General features: G+C 40.4%; 1 protein-coding gene across 1 annotated transcript; it reads left to right on the forward strand.

Moving 5' to 3' along the window:
* The first annotated feature begins 477 nt into the window (after window positions 1–477).
* On the forward strand, window positions 478–8723 carry rab5b (RAB5B, member RAS oncogene family). Its single transcript, XM_080037957.1, has 6 exons — window positions 478–553; window positions 2773–3312; window positions 5252–5403; window positions 6722–6844; window positions 7309–7402; window positions 7989–8723. Exons 2-6 carry the CDS (start codon window positions 3144–3146, stop codon window positions 8108–8110), a joined length of 660 nt encoding a protein of 219 aa, XP_079894083.1. The 5' UTR covers window positions 478–553; window positions 2773–3143; the 3' UTR covers window positions 8111–8723.
* Window positions 8724–9445: the final 722 nt, after the last annotated feature.

Consider the following 9445-nt stretch of genomic DNA (forward strand, 5'->3'; position numbering starts at 1 on the left):
TACCTAGAATATTTTTATTTATCAAATTTAAATGTATCCGAATCTATTCTGTAAAAAGGTTGGGCACTAATAGGTTGTAAAAATTAAATAAAGATTTTAATTCTGGCTTTATCCAACAAAACATATAGAATGTGTATTCGAACATCTGAAAAAAAATTTATATATTAAAAAATAGTTGTTTTAATGCAAGTAAGTACCCTATTCACCTGCTTTGTCTAACCTTAAATTCAGTAAAATAATAGTAAATAATACAGGTTAAATCAAGTCTTGAACTGGGCTTTTATAACTACAGTATCATTATAATACTAATGCTTGTTATACTTAAGCACTATTATAATTAATATCTTTGGCGAAATCCAAAACCCCCAAATATTATCAAAATCAGTCTAAACAAAATTACGTAGAGAGAAATATGAATGGGCTTCTTCTCTGCAGTGACAATGCGCATGCGCGACTCTTACAGGAAGCGTTAACATTTTTAACCAGCTGATAGCCAAATTGTCAACAGTTAAGCTTGTCATAGCTTTCGCTGCTGAAACGACACATTAATACGGTAAATGTTTCACTGTTATCCTCACCAGTACATAGCCTAAGTTATCGGGCTACAAAATATACTAATGGTTTATTTAATAACGCTTCGAAATATGGATATAATAGGTTTTGATTACATTTGGTTTCGTCTGTAGCGGTTAGCAAGCAACGCCGATACCAGCTGATAACATTAAACAGTTAGATAATGTTAACCTTAACGGTATCAGTGAGAGAAAGCCGTCTATAAAACAGCCTACGAGTCACAATTTGGCGTTTTTTTAATGCCTGGTTTACTGCATTGGTGGATATGCAGTATAGGCTATTGTTGTCTAAATGAGACGCAGCAGCCCTCACTGTTATAGGGTCAAATTTCACTGCGGGGATATTGGATAATAATAATAATGGAGACTGGATACCGCTATATTTCAAACAGGATATCTTAAGTTATTTAGTGGAATACAGGGATGATATATGGACAAAAACGAGCTGGTAAATGTTGTGTATTTGTCAATGGGAGGCAGCTGCAGTGCAAACTTTCTTCTTGCCATGCCTTGGTTGGTGTCATGCCAACAACATCCTCCACCCTTCCTTATAAAAAGTTCAATCATTATTAATCGAATCATTATTAGACATTTACTAAAGTACAGAAGAGTTTTAGGGCCACAGGAGAGGGAAAAAAATCAGATGAGGAAGATTTTATTTTTCATTATGTCAAGAATAAAGACGAGAGTGGCATCTAGGTATTTTCAGCATACTACAATTGACGTGCATGCATTGGGACATCCTAAATCTTTTTCTGGCGTACTAAATAGTAGGGAAGTATGGGGATCGGAACTCAGAGCAAATGGAGAAAAAAACTGAAATATTCAGTCAGGCAAGGCAAGAGGTTGGCCTAGTTTATTAGTTATTTGTATAGCACAGTTCATACATTCTCTGATAATGCAAAAGTAAAAACAAACACATTACAATTTCACTACACTTTTCTAATGTGTATTCTAGACTTGATGTACTTTAATCTTGATGTATTTCTTGCCCCCTGTAAAGATAATACATTTGCCTTGCCTTGCCTTGCCTTACAATGAAAATGTTCAGAATACAGAACACATTTAAACTTTGAAAGAGGCGTTTGTGGCCTTCAGAAATAAAAGAGGAACATTCTCACTCAAACGTGTGTCTCTGGCTATTCCTTGAAATACAGTAAATTAGCCTACAGTTCATTTAACAATGCATTTTCTCTTATATTTTTGCCTTTTCTTCGTTGTATTTCCTTTTATTGATGTCATACACAACATTGTTTTTAACTGTTATATATTTAAAATGTGATGAGTCATGGCGGTTGGTTTTGGTTTTATTTACACTGCTTCATAAAGTACGCTCCCAGCTGTGAAGGGTTCAATGCCTTGCTCAAGGGTCATCGTAGTAATGCAGGAGCTAAACCGGCAACTGTACACATACGTATTCCACAAACTGTGTGGCGATAACTGATGCCAAACTATCCCTCAGGACGTCAGGACAATGCCATTAAAAGCAGTTTAAATGCTCGTGCAGCAGCAGTTAAACATCTCATTTTTATGGCACAGACAGACAGCATTGTTCTCGGAAAAGTTTATAAAGGCAACTTACAAATACTTTTTAATTCAACCACCGGCATTTTCTATAATATGTTAAAGGTGCTTCGAGGAACTTTTAAATATTTCTGAAACAGTCTAATTTTTCCTCTGATGATCGTAAATGACAAGTAACAGCAAACGAGACTATCAGTGCAAAGAATGCTTTTCTTCCGTACAATTACAAATGTACATGACCCGGCAATTCCCAACCTTAAAGACCTACTTCACCGGTTTGAATATGAAGGTGTATTGAATTCTGAGATCCTATGTAGTATAAATGTGCAAAAAAAATTGAAATCGGTTCATCCTAGCCTGAGAAAAGGCAGAAAGAGTGTTTTTTTTAACCCTATATTTCTCTTTCTCGTGACATCACAGAAAGAGAAATATAGGGTTAAAAAAAAACTTACTTTGTAAATATTACTGTGATGTCTTTTACTGTGACATCACAGTAATATTTACAAAGTAAGTTTTTTTTTAACCCTATATTTCTCTTTCTGTGATGTCACGAGAAAGAGAAATATAGGGCAACCCACTGCCATCTGTAAAACCTTCATAATCTGTATAGCAGCACTGGTGGACGTTTGTACAATCCTGAATTCTCAATTCTCTCTCTTTTTTTTTTTAAACCCAGATTCTGTCAGTGTTCCAGTCCAAGGAGGAGGCAGCCCACACCTTGCCCCCCCGGCCAGTGTCTATACGAGGGCCCCTAACCCCCCTCATAGACCCCTTAATAGCCCCATACCCCTACTAATAGTCCCCCAACTCCCTCCTAATATATTTATTTATTTATTAACCTTTATTTTACCAGGAATATTCTTGAGATTCAAAAATATATTTTTCAAGAGTCCTGGCCAAGAAGCATACAAAGCATACGAACCGAAAAGTTTCACATTAAATAACAATTAGTCCCCCAACCCCTCCTAGAAGCCTCCTAACACCCCCTAATCGTCCCATACCCGTCCTAATAACCCCTAATAGCCCCCCTAACCCCCCCTGTCCACTATGAGCTCCCGTGGAGGAGGTGGCGGGCGCTCTAATGGCGCTCTGCCCCAAACTAAGATCTGTCAGTTCAAGCTGGTGTTGCTAGGAGACATGGCTGTGGGCAAGTCCAGTCTGGTGCTGCGCTTTGTCAAGGGGCAGTTTGATGAATTCCAGGAAACCACTATCGGAGGTGAGGAGGGAATATGTGTCTGTCTGTCTGTCTGTGTGTCTGTGTGTCTGTGTCTGTCTGTCTGTCTGTCTGTCTGTCTGTCTGTCTGTCTGTCTTGAGCATTGGCTAGTATTGTGAGAAAATATTAAAGTTGTAAAAATCGACAGAAAAAATCGACAAAACAAATTTTTGAAAGGAAAAAAAAATCTTTAAAAAATTAGCAAGAGGCAAAAAAATAAAAAGTCAAGAAGGTTAAAGGTTATTAAGGTCACTTCAGCGCTGTTATATAGTCGAGGAGAGGCTGCCATATCTGTTTAAATGTTTCTACTTTTCCTGAAATCTCATAGTGTGTATGTTTAACCACCTCACCCCTCCCTCCCCCCTCCAGCTGCCTTCCTGGCCCAGTCTATCTATCTATCTATCTATCTATCTATCTATCTATCTATCTATCTATCTATCTATCTATCTATCTATCTATCTATCTATCTATCTATCTATCTATCTATCTATCTATCTATCTATCTATCTATCTATCTATCTATCTATCTATCTGTCTATCTGTCTGTCTGTCTGTCTGTCTGTCTGTCTGTCTGTCTGTCTGTCTGTCTGTCTGTCTGTCTGTCTGTCTGTCTGTCTGTCTGTCTGTCTGTCTGTCTGTCTGTCTGTCTGTCTGTCTGTCTGTCTGTCTGTCTGTCTGTCTGTCTGTCTGTCTGTCTGTCTAATGGGTGCATGAGATAGTATTCTGAGGAAATATTAAAGTTGTAAAAATTGGCAGAAAAAAAAACTGAATCTTTCTAAAAAGAAATTGTCAAGGAACTACTTCAACAATAATTTTAAAAATGCCTGAGTGTATATTTAAACCACCTCATCCCCTCCCCCCCCAGCTGCCTTCCTGGCCCAGTCTATCTATCTATCTATCTATCTATCTATCTATCTATCTATCTATCTATCTATCTATCTATCTATCTATCTATCTATCTATCTATCTATCTATCTATCTATCTATCTATCTATCTATCTATCTATCTATCTATCTATCTATCTATCTATCTATCTATCTATCTATCTATCTATCTATCTATCTATCTATCTATCTATCTGTCTGTCTATCTATCTGTCTGTCTGTCTGTCTGTCTGTCTGTCTGTCTGTCTGTCTGTCTGTCTGTCTGTCTGTCTGTCTGTCTGTCTGTCTGTCTGTCTGTCTGTCTGTCTGTCTGTCTGTCTGTCTGTCTGTCTGTCTGTCTGTCTGTCTAATGGGTGCATGAGATAGTATTCTGAGGAAATATTAAAGTTGTAAAAATTGGCAGAAAAAAAAACTGAATCTTTCTAAAAAGAAATTGTCAAGGAACTACTTCAACAATAATTTTAAAAATGCCTGAGTGTATATTTAAACCACCTCATCCCCTCCCCCCCCAGCTGCCTTCCTGGCCCAGTCTATCTATCTATCTATCTATCTATCTATCTATCTATCTATCTATCTATCTATCTATCTATCTATCTATCTATCTATCTATCTATCTATCTATCTATCTATCTATCTATCTATCTATCTATCTATCTATCTATCTATCTATCTATCTATCTATCTATCTATCTATCTATCTATCTATCTATCTATCTATCTATCTGTCTGTCTGTCTGTCTGTCTGTCTGTCTGTCTGTCTGTCTGTCTGTCTGTCTGTCTGTCTGTCTGTCTGTCTGTCTGTCTGTCTGTCTGTCTGTCTGTCTGTCTGTCTGTCTGTCTGTCTGTCTGTCTGTCTGTCTGTCTGTCTGTCTGTCTGTCTGTCTGTCTGTCTAATGGGTGCATGAGATAGTATTCTGAGGAAATATTAAAGTTGTAAAAATTGGCAGAAAAAAAAACTGAATCTTTCTAAAAAGAAATTGTCAAGGAACTACTTCAACAATAATTTTAAAAATGCCTGAGTGTATATTTAAACCACCTCATCCCCTCCCCCCCCAGCTGCCTTCCTGGCCCAGTCCGTGTGTCTGGACGACACCACGGTGAAGTTTGAGATCTGGGACACCGCGGGGCAGGAGCGCTACCACAGCCTGGCGCCCATGTACTACAGAGGAGCCCAGGCCGCCATAGTGGTGTTTGACATCACCAAACCGGTACTGTCTGTCTGGCTGGCTGTCTGTCTGTCTGTCTGTCTGTCTGTCCGTCCGTCTGTCTGTCTGTCTGTCTGTCTATCTATCTATCTATCACCTACTTCTCCTGTGAACTCTATCTGTGACCGGGCCCCGAGGCCGTCTCCACGGCTGTCTCATAACACCTGGCGCCTGTAGACTCCCACTACGTCTGGACAGAGATAGCTTCATGGAACACACACACACACACACGTAAACACATAGCACACAGTAACCCTGACTAATCAAGCCCTCTTGAATCCGTCCCCCTCTCCCTCCCTCGTTGCGGACCGGAAGCTGCGGGCGGGGCGCCTGCCGGCTGCGTACGCCCCCTGGTGCCTGGGCTGTGACACCTACCTTCCCATAAAGCCCTAACCCGTTCCTTTAATGTGCATTGTCTACGAGTCTTATTGTCTGTGGTGTTTATCATGTTGCTTATTTGTGCTAAGGTGGTTTTTCACTGATCACGCACTGCGCTCCCATAAGGAACGTAGTTCGAGATTTGCATTTTTTTGACCTATCTTTCCTGTTGTTCTCCTTTTCCTCCTATGAAAGAGGGGCGCGGCACTGCTGCGACCCTGCAGTTACACTATCTCCTGTCCACCCATGTTATTGTCACTGTCTTGTATGTTTCTTGGAGAGGTGTGTACTGAAAAGGCAAATTTCATTGTGCTGTAACGGTGCATATGACAATAAAGCTATCTATCTATCTATCTATCTATCTGTCTATCTGTCTGTCTGTCTGTCTGTCTGTCTGTCTGTCTGTCTGTCTGTCTGTCTGTCTGTCTGTCTGTCTGTCTGTCTGTCTGTCTGTCTGTCTGTCTGTCTATCTGTCTGTCTGTCTGTCTGTCTGTCTGTCTGTCTGTCTGTCTGTCTGTCTGTCTGTCTGTCTGTCTGTCTGTCTGTCTATTTCTATCTGTCTGTCTCTCTGTCTATCTATCTGTCTCTCTGTCTATCTGTCTGTCTGTCTGTCTGTCTGTCTGTCTGTCTGTCTGTCTGTCTGTCTGTCTGTCTGTCTGTCTGTGTCAAACTCATTTTCACAAAGGGCCTCTCTACGAAATGAGAATCGAAACTAAGGGCAATTGGGGGGTACGGGGGTGCTCCCCCAGCAATTTTTGAGCGTCAAACACTTAATTTCCTTCATTCTAGTGTGGAAGAAATGTCTCTATTTTTGTAAAGTGAAAGACAACATTCAGGTTCAGGTGAAATAATTATTAAGGAATCTAATGCAGAAAGGCTCTCAGGCATTCTGGATTGAAGGGACGATCTGCAATAGATATTTTTCTCTTGTTTGTTGGTACAGGAGACGTTTGAGCGAGCGAAGGCCTGGGTGAAGGAGCTGCAGCGCCAGGCGAGTCCCAACATAGTGATCGCTCTAGCGGGAAACAAAGCCGACCTGGCAGAGAGGAGGCTGGTGGAGTACGAGGTAATGCACAGACACACACGCACAGACAGACAGACAGACAGACAGACAGACACACACACAGATAGACAGACAGACACACGCACGCACAGACAGACAGACAGACAGACAGACACACACACAGATAGACAGACAGACACACACGCACGCACAGATAGACAGACAGACGTACAGACAGACAGACAGACAGACAGACAGACAGACAGACACACACACAGATAGACAGACAGACACACGCACGCACAGACAGACAGACAGACAGACAGACACACACACAGATAGACAGACAGACACACACGCACGCACAGATAGACAGACAGACGTACAGACAGACAGACAGACAGACAGACACACACACACACACACACTTATTAGATAAGAAACCTTTTAGAAAACCCTTTTAGCTTAGTTTTTCTAGTTTAAACTACTGCTAATGTTGTTATATGTGTATATGTTTGTTTGTGCAGGAGGCCCAGACTTACTCTGAAGACACCGGTCTGCTCTTCATGGAAACATCGGCAAAGACGGCCATGAACGTCAACGAGCTTTTCCTGGCTATTGGTGAGTCTCCTCTACTTTAGAATTAAAATCTATTATTATTGTTTTTAAAGTTTTAGTTCACAAGTACGGCTTAATGACTTCTTAAAGCAAGGCAACAATCTCACCACTGGATAATGCTAAATACTCCTTTATTACAGACTGTACCTTTTAACAATATCAACACATTCGATTGTCTTTCTGTTTTTTTCCACTGAATTAATAATAAAGAAAAAGATTGAGTTGACAATGTCTAAGGGTGTAGATTTACGTGTCCAAATATTTAGTTTTTTTCTTGACATTGTGTAAATTTTTTCAATTTCAAATTTTTTTTCACATGCATAGTATATTGTACAGAAGAGGGAAAAGAGAGAAAAAATATATATAAAAAAATATTGAATTTTTTGTTATTTCAATACTTTTCCCCTCTTTCTTAACGCAGCAAAATATATGTTCATATAAAGTGAAGAGGGACACAGACAGACAGACAGACAGACAGGCAGACAGACAGAGCGACAGACAGACAGACAGACAGACAGACAGACAGACAGACAGACAGAAAATATACAATTATTTTCCAACCACACTTTTTTCCCCTTCTTTATTGCAGCAAAAAAAATGCCCAAAACAGACACGCAGAACCCGACACACGCAGCTCGACATCGGGGCGTGAACCTCCAGGATCCAGACGCCCATTCCTCCAGAGCCTGCTGTGGTGGAGGAAGCAACTAAAAACACACCTCTGCACTCCTCCCTACAACACACAACCAGTGTTACCCCCTATCCACGCTACAAACCATCCTATATTTCCTTAAAAAAACAACCTATAAGGGCCCGGGCTGGATGCTATGGTGGCCTCCAAGGGTCAAACTCACCCACTCACACTCCCATTCATTCTCTAGAGACTGAAGTTCGAAAGGGAGAGAGAGAGAGAGGGCGTAAAGTGGAAATTGTGAGAAAATATGGCGGGAGAAAGACGTACTTATGTGTCCGTTTGTCTTCGATTAATGAGATTTTGCATTTTTCAAAGGGAGAAACAAAGGGAGATATATATATATAGGGAAGACTTGAAGAGAGAAGGAATAACATAAAGTGGAAGACTGTGGCTGTATAGTAGTATTTAGCACTAATTCTTTTTATGGGGGCGATATTTTATTTTTTTTGCTTTTGTTGCCTGCCTTGCATCATTTTCAGTCACAGCCCGGATTGCGTAAAAAAAAAAAAAAAATGCACAACATAAGTTTAGCCTGTTGAGAGCATCCTGATTTAAAAGTGCTATAAAAAATATCTATTGCACTCTTGGACACTGTTAAACTAGAGCAGCACTGCTTAGCGATTAGTCTTGCAGCCCGTTCCCTACTACCCAAAGTGCTACAATCTTTCAATTTGTGATACAAGCGTGAACATTGACACACACACACACACACACACACACACACACACACACACACACACACACACACACACACACACACACACACACACACACACACACACACACACACACACACACAAATATAACAACATTAGCTGGGTCACTTGACAAGAAAATGGTCCGAGACAAATTAATGAAAAACACCCATCAATACATTTCTATGAGACATTTTCAAATTCACAATTTCAAATGTCTCGGACAAATTTATTATTATTTTTTTTTAAGATATTTCTTTTGGCATTTTTATGCTTTATTGATAGTGTAGAGACAGAGTTGAAATGGGGCAGAGAGGGGAGTGACATGCAGAGAACGACCGCGGGCTGGAATCGAACCCGGGTCCACTGCTGGCCGAGGCCCATGGGGGGGGGGGGACGCTCGGACAATGTTCTTGTCCAGTGACCCCATGGAGACTCATGCCAGTGTTCACGCTTGTATCACCAACTGAAAGATTCTGACGGGAATAAGCACTTAGCCGCTCCCCTATATTACCGATATTCCTCATTTTGACCAGATTGATGATTTTTAAAAATTGTATATTTTTTCATAACTACATTTGGTCCAACTCAGATTTTCGCTTGTTAATTGAAAGGTTGCCGAAGTACAGTGTTGTGTTTTCAATGCCTTGCTTATGT

This window comes from Ammodytes marinus (assembly GCF_949987685.1).
Source record: "Ammodytes marinus genome assembly, chromosome: 12".
NCBI lineage: Eukaryota > Metazoa > Chordata > Actinopteri > Uranoscopiformes > Ammodytidae > Ammodytes > Ammodytes marinus.